Source organism: Priapulus caudatus, unplaced genomic scaffold (genome assembly GCF_000485595.1).
Source record: "Priapulus caudatus unplaced genomic scaffold, Priapulus_caudatus-5.0.1 Scaffold700, whole genome shotgun sequence".
NCBI classification, from domain to species: Eukaryota; Metazoa; Priapulida; class Priapulimorpha; order Priapulimorphida; family Priapulidae; genus Priapulus; species Priapulus caudatus.
Genome location: NW_014577761.1, coordinates 74920 through 95859, shown reverse-complemented (window position 1 = coordinate 95859; position 20940 = coordinate 74920). Strand labels below are relative to the sequence as shown.

Here is a 20940-nt window from a genome sequence, read left to right as displayed (position 1 = left end):
TGTATCTTACCTGAACTATTCGTGCCACACTAAACCACAGGCCATAATCACCCAGGCCGATGGTTCCTACTGGAATGTGTATCGTGTTCTTTTGCGAAACAAGGACTTGCGCGCATCACTGAAAATAAAGAACATCGACTTCAGTCGACAAATAGCTAATAAAAGAAATCTAACGCAAGAAACCTTCCTAGTCTTAATTATTAGTCTTCAAGTTCTTAATTGTAACTGCTGTTTGTAACCTGCAGTTGCTACCAAAACTTCATGATTTTTACTGGCAAACATTTCATTTATTACTGATTTATGATGATTTTAAACAAAAAGGCAAAAGACTGAAACTGTCAGGGTGGTGCATAAGACAGCTGTTAGACAGCCATGGAGACAAATAGCAATATTACCACTTACATGTTAGCAGATGTAGATGATTAACAACGATTCTACCTCATCTCAACTGCTTCACTATCACAGCCGAACCATAATGCTTTTGTGAGCATTGTTGATCGGCATGAGGACAGCGCGTTCGCTCGCCTGATGCATGCTACGCAACTGTGTGGCGTAATTCACAATGGGAAATGTCGGTGTTCCTGCAGAAAATGGTAGACATGCGGTGAGATACCATACTGCACCATCAATAATATTTCTAATGGCACGTGGCAGACGATTCTCAATTTATTAACATACCCTCTATAACATTGAACAAAGATTAGATCTATAACTAGTGTACTATAAAATTTACATCTCCTACGCAGCTTTCGAAATTAGTGCCGACCCGGAGGCCCGAGGCCACCAAGTTTTTGCTTCGGCCACCATCTCTACGAAACTGCCGGTCCTCCTGACCGGCACTTTTCCCTCATATTACGCTGAAATAACTACGGTTTATCAGTTATTCAGTCTATCAGTTATCAGTCTATCAGTTATCAGTTATCAGTTATCAGTCTAGTTATCAGTCTATCCGTTATCGGTTTATCAGTTATTAGTTATCGCAACAGCTGTTTAGAAAGACTTGTAAACGGGAGCGAATTCGAATACGCTCCGTTCCTGAGCGTAGATAGCCCATCCAAAACATCTAGAGCGAGAGCATGAACTCCTCAATGCATATTCGCCACACCAACAAACCTCGTGACAATCTAAGAAATTGATTGCGGCATGACCCAGTGTTTTATATGACCGCATAACAATAAGTTCATATGTCGCAGGGGTTATCGTGGGGAGTGAGGGCACGACCAGTGATACCTGACACGCACGTAATCAAAGCCGTTAACTGAATTCGTCACTTTTCTTTACGTAGAAAGTGGACTATTTTAATTCAGTTAGATAGAAGCAATGTAAACTGTATCCAGATGAGACGGGATACTAGAGAAGCGTTGCCGAAAGGAGATTTCATCCGAAGCGCTGAAGCGCAGATCTTTCGCGCATTCCGCGGCAAGGCGCACGCGACCGCCGGGAACGTCCTACGACAGTATGCAGCGCTGGCAGCTATGGATCGTGCGCGTAATGAATTGGCGGCGCACGGATCCATAGCTGCAGCGAAGAGTCGCAATTTTAGTGGGGGACACAGAGGGTAGACATTTGGGACGTGAACAGTGTTCACTTGTTATAAAAACTGTAACCGAGTAATCTGTTCGTAACCGAGCTGTGTCACGCGAAATCACAGAAAGACTGTCGAAATTCTGACATTCGCGAACCTTGCCAGTAATGGAAACGGCTGTCAGAATGAGGAAACACCTACCGGCGCTCTTCGCGCCCCAACGCTGCAACGTTTTTGCAACGTTCCAATGGCGAGGCTCGTACGGCAGTTCGAAAGCAGTGCGCCGCCTGCCCGCCGCCTATAGCCCATAGACTGCCACTCTCTCGCACCTCTCGGCTTAGCTTAGTCACTCAATGGCTAATCGAGGTGGGAGCGAGTCGTAGTCTATATATAGCCTTTGCACCTCGCAACCTTCTTGAAAGAGAGTAGGCCTATACTAGAAACATTAACAATTTCGTAGTAAATATATTTCGTATTTAGTTAGCATTATATTTTATTGAAACGCTTCAAGTGCCTGTGTCTAGTATAGCCTAGGGTATTCTAACCCTAGCAAAGAGCGTTTCTTGCTAGTCGTAGTAGTCTAGTAGTACTAGTGCTTCAAGGATAGAGAACATGGCTCCCAATATTATATGGGCCCAATGTATGGCATGGGCAATAAAACCAATGTCATTTACATCAATATAAATATAATATTATATCAATATAATAGGTTAGGTAGTTGGTTAGGGTTCGTCATTATTAGTAAGTTAATTACTTAGTAGTACTTAGTAGTAATTATTGTAACATGTACTTCACCAACCGGTGCCGGTGCGGTATGTGGTTTGCCGTTTTTGCATATATTCCATCGTACCAGCCACTGCAGCAACATCCAGAGAGACACTGGTATTACATTCCACACCTACGGCTACGAATACTTGTATTACTACAAGTACATGTTACAATAATTACTACTAAGTACTACTACTAGTACTAGTAGTAGTAGTACTACTAATTAAGTTACCAGCACTACTAGTACTAGTACTAGTAACTACCAGGACCTACCTGCCTGCCGTACGCCTACTGCTCTGCTATATATATACATGCTTCAAGTCTGACGTCATGATGCGAAACATCACAGCATGGGGGGTAATAACAGACGCTCAGACATACATCAGTGTAAACAACCATAAATCAGTCAGGTCTGCCGTGCTCAAAAGACTGGTACGGACGTTCATTCGGGCAAGTCTCTTTCGCTACACTAAAGTTAGTGGAGCGTGTCAAACTCTGCACCGCGGGGAGTCTAAAGAAAATTCTTTGCAAAATCCCTCGAAGAGAGCCTCGTCACGCCATCTATGGCGGCGCGATATCTACGAGAATAAGTTCAGGGCGTGGAATTAAATAAATTCGAAATCGCTTTTCTAGAATAAAACCTAACGCGCCAACCAAAACAAGTAGCAATAACGACCATTGGATTTATTCTCGCCCTACGTGCACAGTCGAAAGGCTTCTGCAATCAGCAGAACTCCTCAATTCACCGATTACAGCCCCATTTTACATAACCGTAAAAGTGATATTGGCAGAGCAGCGTATTCGTTCAAAAGGCGCCAACAGGTGGCGCGAAGCGCGCTTCGCGCGGATCCGGGCTGCAGACTGTCAAGATTCTATAGGCACTTGTAACTTTGCGGATATGCGGCAGCATTGATCTATGCATGGGGGTACCGTGGAATGGGGAGGAGAAAAACGAAAGTAAAACCTTTCCCACAAGCTCCCCCGGCATTCCTAGAGCTTGATATATATTATTTGACCAACTCTAAGTTACATGTATGCTGTTAATGCCAATGGTTATTTTTGTATACTATTTTGTTACTCACTGCTAGTAAATAAGCGGACCACCATACTTTTGTGCAGGACCACCAACTTTCTGAAGTTGGTGGTCCTGCTGTCCACTAGATTTTCAGCCAAAATTTGAACCCTGCTCTTATGTGTGTGCAATTTAGCACTACTGTAATATACCAGTACTACCTCAATTCCAACTTGGCTATCTCATCCAAAGTGAACCATCTCGCTTGCATCGATTCATTATTTTCATCCTCTTCTGTCTTTCGGTTGCCACCTAGTAAGATCCAAATAATACTGGCATAGTCTCGTGAGGGCAATGGCACACGTATTAATGAAATAAAAAGTGATAACTCATACAAGACAAAAAGGGTATATATGTGCCTAGCACATTTAGGTCGACGTGGCTCCAAAAAATCTCTTACTATCTAAGAGATCTATAACCACATAGGACCAGTGTATACTTGCCTCTGTCCATTAAGCCTGACATACTGCAGGGAATCCAATCCCATTGCAAATACTTCCTAGACACATTAAGCATCAAGTTAGCAGCTTTATACTCTGTAACATTTGCTGTGGGTGTTTATTACACTGGCCTAGTTTACCTGTGACTCTGGCCAAGCAAGTAAATCTCAGCCATAGTGCCCGTCCATCAACCTCCACCATAAGCACTGAAGTGACCTGGCACTCATAACCAGCCTCTTCCAGCACTTCTCTCCTAACTGCATCCTGCAAGCAAATAATTATGGATCCATTAACATCGATACTCACCATAACAACAAGGTTTGCGATTGGCCATTTCTATGGGGACACAATAACACACAAATAATGTGTAATGTTTAGGTTTTGTTTGGATTTTATTTATATTTTTTTCTCTTACTATTCAAATGATACATTATTTAGTAAAGGGTTCTGAGAGTGGTCATACCAATGACATACCAAATATAACAAATATAAAAAGTATCAAAGAAAGAAAGCTAAACAGCATATAAAAATCATGTTTGGTAGCTTGCTGTAACATTTTTGGTGAGGAGCACTTTTCAAATATAATAATTTTATATAAAACTCATTTACTCATGAACCCATTCTTGTATGTATCTATTCCCTAGTATTACGCATCATCAAACATCAGATACAGACTTACTCACCTAAACAATTCTCTCAATCTGTCAATTTACACTTAGGAAATGTAAAATGATACATCCTCTGTTCTGGTTCGCGGCAGCATGTACATATGCCTACATGACCAAGCAAGCAGTCGTGTGACTGAATGAATACGGGCGTAGCTGACGGTAGGCTAGTTGGAACCTTCGAGGAGGCACATTGCAGGCCACATTGCATGCTCGAACACCAAACAGCGGAATACGAAATCAGTGTGGAACTGTTTGTGTTCAGGAAAAGGGGGTGCCATCATCTGTTGTCTCAACAACGCTGAAAGGTCGACCAGGTCCCAAGATCTGTGGAGAACGATGTGCCAAGGTGGCAAAGCTAAACACTTTCTGTCTCAGCAAAAAGCTCATACAGGGCAGACTTGATGGCTCTAAACAGAACTCATGAATCAAATCAATCTTGGCCCATATACAGACATACTATGTGTTGGACTGCTTACGAAGTATGATAACCAGGTTCATGGCAATACTTGCAGTCTAGAGGCTAAGATACATGTAGCAGCACAGCATGTAGCAAAGCACAGCCGATTCATGACACACGGTGTCATGATATATGGCCACACAAACAGTGATAAGACACTACCTATACATGATAAGCAATAAATGATGTCTTCTGTGGTTATTTCACCTAAGTTAGGAAGTAAAATGGTGAAAACAAACATCACTCTTCCACAGTTTGAAAGCCACAGTAGAGATACTAATTATAAGCTTAGTATGTGTTAGTGATTGTAGTTGAATGCTGAGAGAGCAGCACATGAACTACAAGTGTATATGTGGAAAACTGATACATGTACAAAATTTGGAATCACCAGATTTTCTTCTGATTCCAAGCCTAATTTCATATACATGGAAATCATGAATATGCACCTACATAACAGACAGATTTGTCATTATTATACATCTGTCTGCAGAGATGATCAGTCACATTGACCTAAAGTAACATAACACAAACCATCAAGTTACCCAGTGTTAGTAAATATGGTAATAAGTACATACAACTACAAGGATAAAGGCTAACGCTCCATTAGGAGTGTTCCCAACTTTGATATCATTAATGATTAATGATTAATGATTAATGATTAATGATTAATGATTAATGATTAATGATTAATGATTAATGATTAATGATTAATGATTAATGATTGATAATCCTAACCCTAACCCTAACCCTAACCTAAATGACAATAACCACAAACTAATATATGACCATGACCATATATAAGTTATTATGACCATGCATTAATGACATTAAAGTTGGAAACACTCCTAATGGAGTATCACCCAGGATGAAAGTTAAATGAGGATAAATGATTATTATGATAGCCAGGAATTAAATACATACTGTGATATTCCCAGTAGCACGCCAGGAACAACTTGGGTTAAAACTATATTTTTATGATTTACATTTAGTGAGGACATTTTTGGCCATTATATGACATTTATATACCTCTATATTTTCGCCAGGCTCCATCCTGCCAGCAGGAAGGTACCATTTACCACGGCTTAGTCTCCGAGCTTCCTGTATCATTAGCACTTGTCCAACCTCATTGATGATTAAACCACACGCAATATAGCACACAGTCTTCTGTACGACTGGAGAAAAATGTCCACCTGAAATATTAAAGATAGATGATAATTTATTACAATACATGCATGGTTAATTCAGTTTATATAAAACCTCTTTGTATCCCGAGATACAAGAGGATATGTTATAATATATATTCAATAAATTATATTAAAAGTGAATAAAAACAAATGTTTTGTTTTTATTCACTACTAATTATATCTGTTGTTTGGTTATATGATGAAAGAAAGAGTTTAAAGATGGACCGAACTATCGATTGCTTGCAACGTTCTGTTGTAATGTGCTGGATAGCAATGCATTGTTGGCCAACTATCACTAGAATAATTCACTAAAGCCCGGCGCACATTGCCGAACATTTTGCTCAAAAACATTATCGTAGCAATGTTCCATGAATGCTGCTGCTGTTGCTGCTGTGGCTGCTAGTGCTGCTACTGCTGGTGCTGCTGCTGCAGCTACTGCTGTGTATTTAATATTCATTGGCTTGCACATTTACGGATATGTTTTTCAAACACTAATGCGAGGGGAACTCATCTATGACATGCAAGAACTAATCAGATAATCCCACTCTTACCATGACCTTTCTTATGATCATATGAAATTAGGATCTTTTACTTTCTAATGATGTGACATACGTAAACATATATGACCATATTATGTGTGACACGTGACACACACAGGTGTCATGTTGCAAATATTCCTTGTTTCTAGGCAAGCAAGACTGCAAAGCCTGCTCTCGACAACAAACTGCAGAAAAGCTGTTAACAAGTCTTTGTGTATTCTTACCTGAACTATTCGTGCCACACTAAACCACAGGCCATAATCACCCAGGCCGATGGTTCCTACTGGAATGTGTATCGTGTTCTTTTGCGAAACAAGGACTTGCGCGCATTCACTGAAAATTAAAGAACATCGACTTCAGTCGACAAATAGCTAATAAAAGAAATCTAACGCAAGAAACCTTCCTAGTCTTAATTATTAGTCTTCAAGTTCTTAATTGTAACTGCTGTTTGTAACCCTGCAGTTGCTACCAAAACTTCAGTATTTTTACTGGCAAACATTTCATTTATTACTGATTATGATGATTTTAAACAAAATGCAAAAGACTGAACCTGTCAGGGTGGTGCATAAGACAGCTGTTAGACAGCCATGGAGACAAATAGCAATTATTACCACTTTACTTGTTAGCAGATGTAGATGATTAACAACGATATCTACCTCATCTCCAACTGCTTTACTATCACAGCTCGAACCATAATGCTTTTGTGAGCATTGTTGATCGGCATGAGGACAGCGTGTCGCTCCGCCTGATGCATGCTACGCAACTGTGTGGCGTAATTCACAATTGGGAAAATGTCGGTGTTCCTGCAGAAAATGGTAGACATGCGGTGAGATACCATACTGCACCATCAATAATATTTCTAATGGCACGTGGCAGACGATTCTCAATTTATTAACATACCTACTATACATTGAACAAAGATTAGATCTATAACTAGTGTACTATAAAATTTACATCTCCTACGCAGCTTTCGAAATTAGTGCCGACCCGGAGGCCCGAGGCCACCAAGTTTTTGCTTCGGCCACCATCTCTACGAAACTGCCGGTCCTCCTGACCGGCACTTTTCCCCTCATATTACGCTGAAATACTACGGTTTATCAGTTATCAGTCTATCAGTTATCAGTCTATCAGTTATCAGTTATCAGTTATCAGTTATCAGTCTATCCGTTATCGGTTTATCAGTTATTAGTTATCGCAACAGCTGTTTAGAGAGACTTGTAAACGGGAGCGAATTCGAATACGCTCCGTTCCTGAGCGTAGATAGCCCATCCAAAACATCTAGAGCCGAGAGCATGAACTCCCTCAATGCATGATTCGCCACACCAACAAACCTCGTGACAGTCTAAGAAATTGATTGCGGCATGACCCCAGTGTTTTTATGACCGCATAACAATAAGTTCATATGTCGCAGGGGTTATCGTGGGGAGTGAGGGCACGACCAGTGATACCTGACACGCACGTAATCAAAGCCGTTAACTGAATTCGTCACTTTTCTTTACGTAGAAAGTGGACTATTTTAATTCAGTTAGATAGAAGCAATGTAAACTGTATCCAGATGAGAGCGGAGAATACTAGAGAAGCGTTGCGAAAGGAGATCTTCATCGACGACAGGGCTGACGCGCAGATCTTTCGCGCAGTTCCCGCGGCAAGGCGGAACCGGCGAGCCGCGGGAATGGTCTATCGACAGTATGCAGGCGTGGCACGCTATGGAGGTGCTCGCTGCGCGTAATGTAATTGGCCGGGCGCGCCGGATATGCATAGCTGCCGGCAAGGAGTCCGCACGTGATTTTAGTGCGCAGGAACAGGAGGGTAGACATTTCGGGACGTGAACCAGTGTTACATTGTTATAAAAAACTGTAACCGAGTAGACTCTGTTTCGTAACCNAATTTATATATATTTATTCATATAAACACACACAAATGCATATTTCAGTAGGCTTTACCTAATCCCAGAGTTCGCGGTAAGTGTGTAACTCAATGACACAAAGAATTATATCACCCGTCAAAGCCCTCACAATACGTCTTATGAAACATCAAGGTGTTACTTTTCTTACCAGAAGGGATATTGCGCCAAACCACCACACGTACAGCCAGGTAAAACAGATGAGACGGGATACTAGAGGAAGCGTTGCCGAAAGGAGATTTCATCCGAAGCGCTGAAGCGCAGATCTTTCGCGCAGTTCCGCCGGCAAGGCGCACGCGACCGCGGGAACGTCCTACGACAGTATGCAGCGCTGGCAGCTATGGATCCGTGCGCGTAATAAATTGGCGGGCGCACGGATCCATAGCTGCCAGCGAAGAGTCCGCAATTTTAGTGGGGACACAAAGGGTAGAAATTTGGGACGTGAAACAGTGTTCACTTGTTATAAAAAACTGTAACCGAGTAATCTGTTCGTAACGAGCGTGGTCACGCGAAATGACAGAAAGACTGTCGAAATTCTGACATTCGCAAACCTTGCCCAGTAATGGAAACGGCTGTCAGAATCAGAAACACCTACCGGCCGCTCTTCGCGCCCCAACGCTGCAACGTTTTTTGCAACGTTCAATGGCGAGGCTCGTACGGCAGTTCGAAAGCAGTGCGCCGCCTGCGCCGCCTATAGCCCATAGACTGCCACTCTCGCACCTCTCGGCTTAGCTTAGTCACTCAATGGCTAATCGAGGTGAGAGCGAGTCGTAGTCTATATATAGCCTTTGCACCTCGCAACCTTCTTGAAAGAGAGTAGGCCTATTAGCCGCCTATACTAGAAACATTAACAATTTCGTAGTAAATATATTTCGTATTTAGTTAGCATTATATTTTATTGAAACGCTTCAAGTGCCTGTGTCTAGTATAGCCTAGGGGTATCTAACCCTAGCAAAGAGCGTTTCTTGCTAGTCGTAGTAGTCTAGTAGTACTAGTGGTTCAAGGATAGAGAACATGGCTCCCAATATTATATGGGCCCCAATGTATGGCATGGGCAATAAAACCAATGTCATTTACATCAATATAATATAATATTATATCAATATAATAGGTTAGGGTTATGGTTAGGGTTCGTCATTATTAGTAAGTTAATTACTTAGTAGTACTTAGTAGTAATTATTGTAACATGTACTTCACCAACCGGTGCCGGTGCGGTATGTGGTTTGCCGTTTTTGCATATATTCCATCGTACCAGCCACTGGCAGCAACATCCAGAGAGACACTGGTATTACATTCCACACCTACGGCTACGAATACTTGTATTACTACAAGTACATGTTACAATAATTACTACTAAGTACTACTACTAGTACTAGTAGTAGTAGTACTACTAAGTTACCAGCACTACTAGTACTAGTACTAGTAACTACCAGGACCTACCTGCCTGCCGTACGCCTACTGCTCTGCTATATTATATACATGCTTGAAGTCTGACGTCATGATGCGAAACATCACAGCATCGGGGGTAATAACAGACGCTCAGACATACATCAGTGTAAACAACCATAAATCAGTCAGGTCTGCCGTGCTCAAAAGACTGTACGGACGTTCATTCGGGCAAGTCTCTTTCGCTACACTAAAGTTAGTGGAGCGTGTCAAACTCTGCACCGCGGGGCAGTCTATACATCAGTGTAAACAACCATAAATCAGTCAGGTCTGCCGTGCTCAAAAGACTGGTACGGACGTTCATTCGGGCAAGTCTCTTTCGCTACACTAAAGTTAGTGCAGCGTGTCAAACTCTGCACCGCGGGGCAGTCTAAAGAAAATTCTTTGCAAAATCCCTCGAAGAGAGCCTCGTCACGCCATCTATGGGCCGCGATATCTACGAGAATAAGTTCAGGGCGTGGAATTAAATAAATTCGAAATCGCTTTTCTAGAAGAAAACCTAACGCGCCAACGAAAACAAGTAGCAATAACGACCATTGGATTTATTCTCGCCCTACGTGCACAGTCGAAAGGCTTCTGCAATCACCCAGAACTGCTCAATTGACCGATTACAGGCACATTTGATATAACCGGTGAAATGGTTCTAAATATAGAGCAGCGAGTTATCTCAAATGGCGCCACAGGTGGCGCTGTTCGCGCTTCGCGCGTATATCCGGCTGCAGACTGTCTAGCTCGCATACGTTACCACGCGTTAAGTAAGTTTTCTAAAACACGTTAGTACAAAAATGTAGGGAGCCGATTACAATAACAAACTGCTACAAATAATTTAACGTTCTGGTACAAATTACATAAAGTGCGCGATACGTGTGTAACTCAATGACACAGGAATGATATCACACGTCCTTATATTAATGATATTAGGCGCAGTTGAGCTCTCGCAGTAACTGTAAAGTATATGTAAGTGGGGGAGGCCTATGATGCCGGCTTTTGCCACGAGGGGTCAGCATCGTCCAGTCATGCAAATCGATCGTATCATAGATATATACAACACATATGTTGTATATAAAATTATCTATGATCGTATATAATTTATTCGTATATATATATATCTATTTATTAATATAAACACACACAGACACATATTTCAGTAGGCTTTACTGGAGTTCGCGGTAGGTGTGTAACTCAATGACCCAGGAATGATATCACATGTCATTATATTAATGATATTAGGCGCAGTTAAGCTCTCATAGTAACGGGTTAACTGCGTAAGTTGAGGATGGCTTATGATGCCGACTTGCGCCACGAGGGGACAGCATCGTCCAGTCAGTAAGTCGATCGTAAATATATTCGTACATATCTAAACACGCATACATACATACATGTATTTCAGTAGGCTTCCCCTAATCCCCAGAGTTAGCGGTACGTGTGTATCAAAGAATGATATCACCCGTCAAAAACCCTCACAATACGTCTATGAAACAACAAGATGTGTTACTTTACTCCAGAAGCGATATGCGCCAAACCACCACACGAACAGGCAGGTAAAACTAGCTCGCAAACGTTACCACACGTTAGTACAAACTGTATAACATTCTGATGTATTTCGGATGTATTAACATAGCCTAACTAATACAATTATTTCAACTTAGCTGTCATTATAAAACTGGAAGCTATTAGCAAAATATGGGGAGCCAATTACAATAACATACTGCTACAAATAATTTAACGTTCTGGTACAATTTACATAAAGCTCGCGGTAGGTGTGTAACTCAGTGACTCAGGAATGATATCACACGTCATTAATATTAATGATATTAGGCGCAGTTAAGCTTCTAACCTATGACCTATAATCTATGATGTCGACTTTTGCCACGAGGGGTCAGCATCGTCCAGTCATGCAAATCGATCGTATATAACATATTCGTATATATATATATTTATTAATATAAACACACAGAAACGCATATTTCAGTAGGCTTTACCTAATCCCCAGAGTTCGCGGTAAGTGTGTAACTCAATGACACAAAGAATGATATCACACGTCATTATATTAATGATATTAGGCGCAGTAACAGTAAAGTACGTAAGTGGGGAGGCCTATGATGCCGGCTTTGGCCACGAGGGGTCAGCATCGTCCAGTCACGTAAATCGATCGTATAATATATCTATACTATATAAATATAATATAAATAAAATATAATAAAATATAATATAAATATATATATATCATATTTATATATATACACACACATACACATATTTTAGTAGGCTTTACCTAATCCCCAGAGTTCGCGGATATCACTCGTCAAAAACCCTCACAATACGTCTATGAAACAACAAGATGTGTTACATGTGTTATATGATAGGTGTGTTACTTTACTCCAGAAGCGATATGCACCAAACCACCACAAGTACATGCAGGTAAAACTAGCTCGCATACGTTACCACGCATTAAGTACGTTTTCTAAAACACGTTTGTACAAATTGTATAACATTCTGATGTATTTCGGATATAATTAACATAACCTAATTAATACAATTAATTTCAACCTGTCAGGATAAAACTGGAAGCAAACTATACGGAGCCGATTACAATAACATACTGCTACAAATAGTATATCATAATGGTACAAATAATTTAACGTTCTGGTACAGATTACATAAAGTTCGCGGTAGGTGTGACAATTACACCAGGAATGATATCACACGTACGTCATTATATTAATGATATTAGGCGCAGCAACACACGCGTACTACAGCGACACATGCGCATTAGGCGCGTATAGGGTTGGCGCGTGTGTAGCTTTTACAGTAACGGTAAAGTACGTAAGTGGGGGTGGCCTATGATGCCGGCTTTTGCCACGAGGGGTCAGCATCGTCCAGTCATGTAAATCGATCGTATATATCTATTCGTATATATATATATATATTTATTAATATAAACACACACGTACATTTCAACTGTCTGCATTTATGCGTGCGTACAAAGCCGTACATGCGCTTATGTATGTGTGCGTACGTGCGTATTTCAGTCCCAAGCTTTAATTTGTTCTTTCTTTCGGTCCATGCGTACACGCGCATATATGCATGCATGCACTCACGCCCGGCTGTCGCGCGAAATATCTGACGAGTGCGAATATATGAGATAGCCCCGCCCCGCCGACCCGACCAATGACAGCTCGTCTTTGTGTTACGATAGCTTGTGCACACTCTGCAAGTTCTGCCATGCCAAGTTCTGGTACAGCTAGGTAGCGAAGGAGCAGTGTAGGGAGGGGGAGGGGGAGGGAGGAGGAAGTTTAGAGTAGTACTAGTAGGTGGAGTAGGGAGAAGCTGGTGGAAAAGAAGGAGGGGAGAAGCTGGTGGAGAAGGAGGAAGGGGAGAAGCTGGTGGAGAAGGAGGAGGGGGAGAAGGGAGAAGCTGGTGGAGGAGGAAGAGGGGGAGAAGGGAGAAGCTGGTGGAGAAGGAGGAGGAGGGGGAGAAGCTGGTGGAGAAGGAGGAGGCGGAGAGAAGGAGAAGCTGGTAGAAAAGGAGGGGGAAGCTGGTGGTGTGGGCAGGGGGAGAAGCTGGTGGAGAAGGAGGAGGGGGAGAAGCTGGTGGAGAAGAGAGGAGGGGAGAAGGGAGAAGCTGGTGGAGAAGGAGGGGAGAAGCTGGTGGAGAAGGAGGAAGGGGAGAAGTAGGTGGGGAGAAGGAGGAGGGGGAGAAGGGAGAAGCTGGTGGAGGAGGAAGAGGGGGAGAAGCTGGTGGAGAAGGAGGAGGGGGAGAAGGGAGAAGCTGGTGGAGAAGAAGGAGGGGGAGAAGGGAGAAGCTGGTGGAGGAGGAGGAGGGGGAGAAGCTGGTGGAGAAGGAGGAGAGGGAGAAGGGAGAAGGTGGTGGAGGAGGGGGAGAAGCTGGTGGAGAAGGAGGAGGGGAGAAGCTGGTGGAGGAGGTGGTGGAGAAGGAGGAGGTGGTGGAGAAGGAGGAGGGGGAGCGGGAAGCTGTGAGAGAAGAGTGGGGGAGCGAAGCTGGTGGGAGAAGAAGCGAGGTGGAGAAGGAGGTGGGAGAAGGGCAGAAGTGCTGTGAGAAGGGAGAAGGGGGAGACAGGGCGAGCTGGTGGGGGAGAAGCGTGAGGAAAGGTAGGGAAGGAGGAGGGAGGGAGAAGGGAGAAGCTGGTGGAGGAAAGGAGGAGGGGGGAGAAGCTGGTGGAGAAGGAGGAGGGGGGAGAAGGAGAAGCTGGTAGAAGAAGGAGGGGAGAAGCTGGTGGAGAAGGGAGCAGCAGCGGGGATAAGCTGAGGGGAGGGAAAAGGGAGAGGGGGGGGAGAAGCTGGGCTGGAGAAGGAGGAGGGGGAGAAGCGGAGAGCTGGTGGAGAAGAAGAAGCGGGGAAGAAGGAGAGAAGCTGTGGTGGAGGAGGAGGGGGAAGCTACGTGGAGCAAGGAGGGCGGAGAAGGGAGAAGGTGATGGAGAACGCGAAGAGAGGAGAAGCTGGTGGAGAAGGAGAGAGGGGAGAAGCTGGTGGAGAAGGAGGAGGGGAGGAAGCTGGAGGAAAGGAGGAGAGAAGCTGGTGGAGAAGAGAGGGAAGGGGAGAAGCTGGTGGAGAAGGACGAGGGGGAGAAGGGAGAAGCTGGGCGAGGAGGAAAAAGGGGAGAAGCTGGTGGAGAAGGAGGAGGGGGGAGAAGGGAGAAGCCTGGTGGAGAAGAAGAGGGGAGAAGCGGAGAACGCTGGTGGAGGAGGAGGAAGGGGGAGAAGCTGGTGGAGAAGGAGAGAGGGAGAAGGAGAAGGTGGTGGAGAGAGCGGGAGAGCAAGCTGGTGGAGGAGGTGGTGGAGAAGGAGGAGGTGGTGGAGAAGGAGGAGGCGGAGAAGCTGGAGGAGAAGGAGGAGGGGGAGAAGGGAGAAGCTGGTGCGAGGAGGAGGAGGGGAGAAGGATAAGCTGGTGGAGGAGGAGGAGGGGGAGAAGCTGGTGGAGAAGGAGGCGGAGAGGGAGAAGGGAGAAGCTCGGTGGAGAAGAAGGAGGGGAGAAGGGAGAAAGCTGGTAGGGAGGAGGAGGGCGGAGAAGCTTGGTGGCAGAAGGAGCGAGAGGTGCAGGAGGAAAGCCGGGGTGGAGGAGGGCGAGAAGCTGGTGGAGAAGAGGACGGGAGACAAGCTGGTGGAGCGGTGGTAGAGAAGAGCAGAGGTGGTGCGAGCAAGGGGGGGGGAGAAGCTGGAGGAGAAGGAGGAGGCGGTGAGAAGGTGAGAAGCTGGTAGAGAGAGGGGAGGAAGAGGGCGGAGAAGTCTGGTGGAGAAGGGAGGAAGGGGGAGAAGCGGAGGAAGCTGAGTGGAGAAGGAGGGGACGAAGGGAGGAAGCTGGGCTGGAGGGAGGCAGGAGCGGGGCGAGAAGCTGGCCTGGGAGAAGGAGGAGAGGAGAAGGGAGGCGAAGGTGGTGCGAGGAGGGGGTCGAGAGCTGGCTGGAGAAGGAGGAGGGGAGAAGCTGCGTGGAGGAAGGAGGAGGGGAGAAGGCGAGAAAGCTTGCGTAGAAGAAGCGAGGGCGAGAACGCTTGGTGGAGAAGGAGCAGGGGGAAGAAGAAGCTGGTGGAGAATGAGGAGGGTGGAGAAGCCTGCGGTGGGCGCAGAAGGAGGAAGCGGCGATGAAGCGTGGTGGGAGAAGGAGGAGGGGGGAGAAGCTGCGAGGAGAGAGGAGCGAGCGGGGAGAAGGAGAAGCTGGAAGGAGGGGGAGAAGCGTTGGTGGACGGAGGAGGAGCGGGAAGAAGCTGAGGAGGAGGAGGGGGAGAGAGCTTGCGCTAAGAAGCCGAGGAGAGGGAAAGGAAAGGTCGGAGGAAGTCAGAGCTGTGTGGAGGGAAGGCCGGGGCGACAGAAGCTCGGTGGAGAAGGAGGAGGGGGAGAGGAGCTGGTGGACGAACGCGAGGCAGTCGGGCCGGCGAGAGGAGAGAACGCTGGGTGCGTAGCGGAGAAGGAGGCGGGAGGGAGGGCCCCCTGGGAAGAAGCTTTTAGTTGCCGGAGAGGAGGAGGGGAGAGAGCTGGTGGNGAGGAGGGGGAGGAGGAAGAAGGGAGGAGGAGGGGAGGAGGGGGAGGAAGAGGAAAAGGAGAAGGAGGAGCTAGGGGAGAAGGTGATGGAGGAGGAGTAGGGGGCAGGATGAGGAGGAGAGAAGGTGATGGAGTAGGGGGAGGAGGAAGAAGGGAGGAGGAGGGGAGGAGGGGGAGGAAGAGGAAAAGGAGAAGGAGGAGCTAGGGGAGAAGGTGATGGAGGAGGAGTAGGGAGCAGGATGAGGAGGAGGAAGAGAGAAGGTGATGGAGTAGGGGGAAGAGGGACGATGAGAAGGAGGAGGGAAGAAGGTGATGGAGGAGGAGGAGGGGAGAAGGTGATGGAGGAGGGAGGAGGAGGAAGAGTAGTGAAGGTGATGGAGGAGGAGTAGGGGGCAGGAGGAGGAGATAAGGTGATGGAGTAGGGGAGGAGGAGGAGCAGGGAAGAAGGTGATGGAGTAGGGGGGAGGAGGAGGAAGGGAGAAGGTGACGGAGTAGGTATATCTTAACCTGGGTGCCCATAGGAGGGTAAATTCAGACTGGGGTAATCTCAGACCGGTCTGGAATTGTTTGCGCAAATCAAGTAGAGGGTGATATATAGTATGATAGGACCTTGGCTTCAATCAGTAGCAAGTGGTATAGTATGATAGGACATTGGCCTGGAATTCAGACGGAGGTAATCTCAGACCGGTCTGGAATTGTTCGCGCAAATCAAGTAGAGGGTGATATATAGTATGATAGGACCTTGGCTTCAATCAGTAGCGAGTGGTATAGTATGATAGGACATTGGCCTGGAATTCAGACGGAGGTAATCTCAGACCGGTCTGGAATTGTTCGCGCAAATTAGATCTTAACCTGTGTGCCCATAGGTGGGTAAATTCAGACTGGGGTAATCTCTGACCGGTCTGGAATTGTTAGATATATACAAACACATGTGATTTTACATGGTAAAACTTACAGTTTACATGTTGGTTAGTGCACATGACATGGTACTGCTACTAGCAGTAGCTTGTTTAAGTTTTTCACTAGTGTGTGCGTGTGCGTGTGTGTGTGTGTGCGGTGTGCGTATGTGTGTGCGTGTGACAGGTGTGCGTGTGTGTGTGTGACTGTGTGTGCGTGCGTGCGTGTGCGTGTGCGCGTTTGTGTGGGTGTACATGTGTACGTGCGTGTGTATGTGTGTATTGTTTGTTGTTATGTGCTAATACTATTACCATATATGATTGATACCACTTGACATTAAACAGTTAATATCTATTTAATATTCTTACATTAATAATATAGGCCTATTGTTAATGAAATGTTTATCAATGGTTAGATTTGAATTGAATTGCAGCATTTTAACCTGTGACGTTAGTCTGAACCGTGCTCGTGTGTGTGTGTGTGTGTGTGCGTGTGTGTGTGTGCGTGTGCGTGTGCGTGTGCATGTGCGTTAGAAATGCTTCAACCAGACCCACTACTCATCAAACCCATGAACTGAATTATATGTCATCTGTCCCAACAAAGACTGTTATAGATACTCTCTTTATCCCCGCACAATACTAACATGGAATGCACTACTACCTACTACCAAGACTGCTCCTGATGCGGCTTCATTCAAAAATGTAATTAACAGCAGTAAAGAAAATGTGGGAAACAATTAGGTTATCAGAAGGGATGCATGATGAACTGTACGTTTACAGCCACACCAGACCTGTATAGTACAGTACCAGACAAGACGTGTGTGTGTGCGCGCGCGTGCGTGCGTGCGTGCGTGCGTGTGTGTGCGCGCGCGTGCGTGCGTGCGTGCGTGCGTAGGGCTTTGCTTTGCATCACAGCGTTACCTGACTACAAATACGATCGATTGCTATGTGTGCTTTAATATCAATACGAACGAGAGTGATAGAGTAGAAGAGCAACGATTTCTTAGTAATCAAATAAAGACTTTAATGAGCTAAATAATACACAACATTCCAACAGTATTGAATTATCGTCTCTCTATTCCCAGATCGAACCTACTCGCCATCTCTCTAATTGAACTCACTTATTATCTCTCTAAAATCTAACCTGTCTATTTCTATGCCCAAAAATCCAACTCTACTTCTTCTCTAGTCCAATCAAACCCCTTCCCCTTGATTCTAGCTCTATTTATGATCTGATTGTAAACAATGGTAAAATCAAAACACAGTCAGCTGTGCAGCTGTTGGCAGTGCCGCAGATGTCACTGCCAATCAGAACTGCACTTACATGACAATGTCGTAACACAAACATGGACGAGCCGAATTTGGACGACAGACGACGCGTGGATCTCCCTTGCTTATCCGTCTTCTCATTATAATTCATGGTTTCTCACTCAGTGATCATGGTTTCTCACTGAGTGTTCATGGTTTCTCATTCAGTGATCATGGCTTCTCTCTCAGTGATCATGGCTTCTCTCTTGGTGATTATGGCTTCTTCCTCGTTGATCATAGCTTCCCCCTTGGTGATGGTTGGTGTTTATGGTAAATTCATAATGCCTTGCAAGCATTCTCGCTGGTTATCCTCCCAAAGCATTATGGTATGACCGATTTTTTACCCTGCCAATAAGTCAATGAACAGACATTTATAATTCACACAAACAACCCATATAAGCCCTGAAATAATATTTAATGCTTTTCTTCCATCGTGGGTCTTTTGCACTAGTTAGAAATATGATCAGCAGTCTATAAAACATGGCAAAGTAAAATGAAATGCCAACATTACATCAAAGGCAAACATGCACTTACATGCAGCATGTTCAACAGCATCAAGAAAGAAGATGTGGCTTGGTATGTCTTTCTTTCAGAGATCTGAGTGCTGCGGTCAATTAACAACCTATATTAGAGAGTATATAAAAACAATGGTTGGAAACACATTTCACACTTGTAAATATATTTTATAGAAGACATACTTAATAATGTCAGGAGCCTATTGATAGACTCCTGATAATGTGGCTCCTGCTTTATTGGAACAGGTTTGGAACTATGGAAATGTCTCAATTAAGCAGTGAGCATGATTAAGTGGGGACCACTTCACTATTTTGTTGCTGTAGGCTTGCCTCTAAATTATAAACATAAGTTTAAGCTCCTGCAGTTTGACAATGACCGTTGGCTGCTGCAGTTTGATAGAGTGCTTTGTGACATCATCAATGCCAATGCAGTATGCGTGCCCTGTGTTTGATAACGAGCTTCTGCTCCAAGTGGTTTGCTTCTGCTCCATACCTTATGGGAGGTTGCCAAATAAAAGATTAACGTAACGTAACACGTTGTATCCATCGACTGTTGTTATCCCTCACAAGTGCAGACATCTTTACTCCTGCGACATGGTATCAGAATTGTCCTGCAATCACAGTGAATGAGAGTGAAAGAGCTGGATTTACATCTACACATGGATGCTATGGAGAATTTCGAAGCAAAATTTGGTAATCAGAGTCGCGTTCTGCATAGCAGCCAGGATATGTCCGAGACAAAGAAATTAATAATAGTGGAGGTTTATGTGAAACCACTGAAGCAACTTGAAATTTACTGTGCTAATCCAGCTCATTCCTGGTAGAAGTGGCAGGGAAAGTTTGGTATATACCTACAGACCATTGGGGCCACATCAAAGGCTAGTGAGCAGAATGTAGGACTAAGTGAGTGGTGAACTTTACCACGCCTGGTTCTCCCCAAACCAGAGCCATCTCTAGCACTGTTTCATGAAACAGGCGAGATATCTTCTTCTAAGGCAAATGGGAGATAGACAGCAAAATGCAATGCGAGATAGAACGATCGGTAATGAGCAGGTAGGTAACGAAATGAGCAGAAAACAGTGGAGTACTACTAATTAATTACCGATTGAACATCTAATGAGTAAAAGTGTTAATCCTGTGATTTGACCTGCTTTTCTTTTGGGATAAGAATTTCGGTCAATGCGCCCCACGCATTATGAAAGGTAGACGTACCTTATCCTATGTGTGACTGTGTGATTGATTTCGTACTGGGGACAGCTCAGGCGGTTTTGCGCCTCCACCAATATTGACCGTCTTTTGCACTAAAAAAGAACGATAAGCAATTTGAATAGCAGCTAATCCAATTAAGATCACCTTTGGAAACCAGTGTCAACGTTTGTAGCAAACTAGCTATTCAGGAGTGATCGTAAGTGTTGCTTCGTGTGATATGCGAGTCGGTAGCTAGCAGTGTCACCATTGTGATATGCGATGAAAAGTATTATCCTTCTAATAGTTGTTCCTATAGTAGAAGCATAGTATCTGCTGTTATAAAGTAACTTTATAAACCTCATGCCTATATATTAAATATCAGGTCTACACTACATGCCAAGGTTTAATTCGAGTAAAGCAAATTGCTGCTATTAGTCCATGAGCACAGACCAGATATTGGTACCACCTGGGGTGGCAAATCCTCCACTATGTTTTTTTGAAAGCCTATATCCATAGATGGAAAAAAAACCCATGAAGCAAGCCGAGACTCACGGCTTAATGGTAGAAATTGCTACTTGTATATGGGCACTCTGGTGGAGCGGCAGGTGCCAATTATGGGTAGGGTACATATAAATGATAATTTGCCAAGAAATGGACATACAGTGACAAATGACCCCTCAAAATGTTGATATTTTTTCCTCTACACTTTAATATCCATCATTATGCAAATCTGCTGTGTATGTAGGTCAGCAGAGGTCAAAAGGTCATGAAATTTGACCCCTGATTAAAATGACCACCTGTCAGAAAAATGCCCTACAGAATCGTTTATCAATGGTTATTTGTTGGTCTGCGAGTGTTCTATCTGAAGCAAAGAGATGTAGAAGTTGATTTATAGTAAAAAAAAGTAAAAATAAAGTCAAGTAAGTAAGTAAAGTAGTAGTAAGCCAGTAGTTTTTTTTTTTTTTCGTTTTTTTTTTTTTTTAAATATTTTTACGTTCCCCGCGGATCCACGACTCTGCTCGTGGATAGATTATTG

The 20940-nt window shown here is 44.4% G+C and overlaps 1 protein-coding gene and 1 long non-coding RNA gene across 2 annotated transcripts; both read right to left on the bottom strand.

Annotated features, from left to right (window-relative positions):
- Window positions 1-535: 535 nt before the first annotated feature.
- Window positions 536-6160, bottom strand: LOC106812916 (8-oxo-dGDP phosphatase NUDT18-like). The gene is made up of 4 exons (XM_014816925.1): window positions 5957-6160; window positions 3946-4069; window positions 3527-3617; window positions 536-581 (listed from the first exon to the last, which is right to left on the bottom strand). Exons 1-4 carry the CDS (start codon window positions 6158-6160, stop codon window positions 536-538), a joined length of 465 nt encoding a protein of 154 aa, XP_014672411.1.
- An 11732-nt stretch (window positions 6161-17892) lies between these two features.
- On the bottom strand, window positions 17893-19960 carry LOC106812923. Its single transcript, XR_001394404.1, has 3 exons — window positions 19929-19960; window positions 18736-18805; window positions 17893-18546 (listed from the first exon to the last, which is right to left on the bottom strand). It is a non-coding gene; the product is annotated as an uncharacterized LOC106812923 (long non-coding RNA).
- Window positions 19961-20940: the final 980 nt, after the last annotated feature.

Coding starts and splice junctions, on each gene's coding strand:
- LOC106812916 (XM_014816925.1), bottom strand. CDS start 6,160: ATGTATTGTAATAAATTATCATCTATCTTTAATATTTCAGGTGGACAT. Junction 3,618..3,945: donor TTGCTTGGCCAGAGTCACAG/GTAAACTAGGCC, acceptor GGATCTTACTAG/GTGGCAACCGAAAGACAGAA. Junction 582..3,526: donor ATAGCCAAGTTGGAATTGAG/GTAGTACTGGTA, acceptor CATTTTCTGCAG/GAACACCGACATTTCCCATT.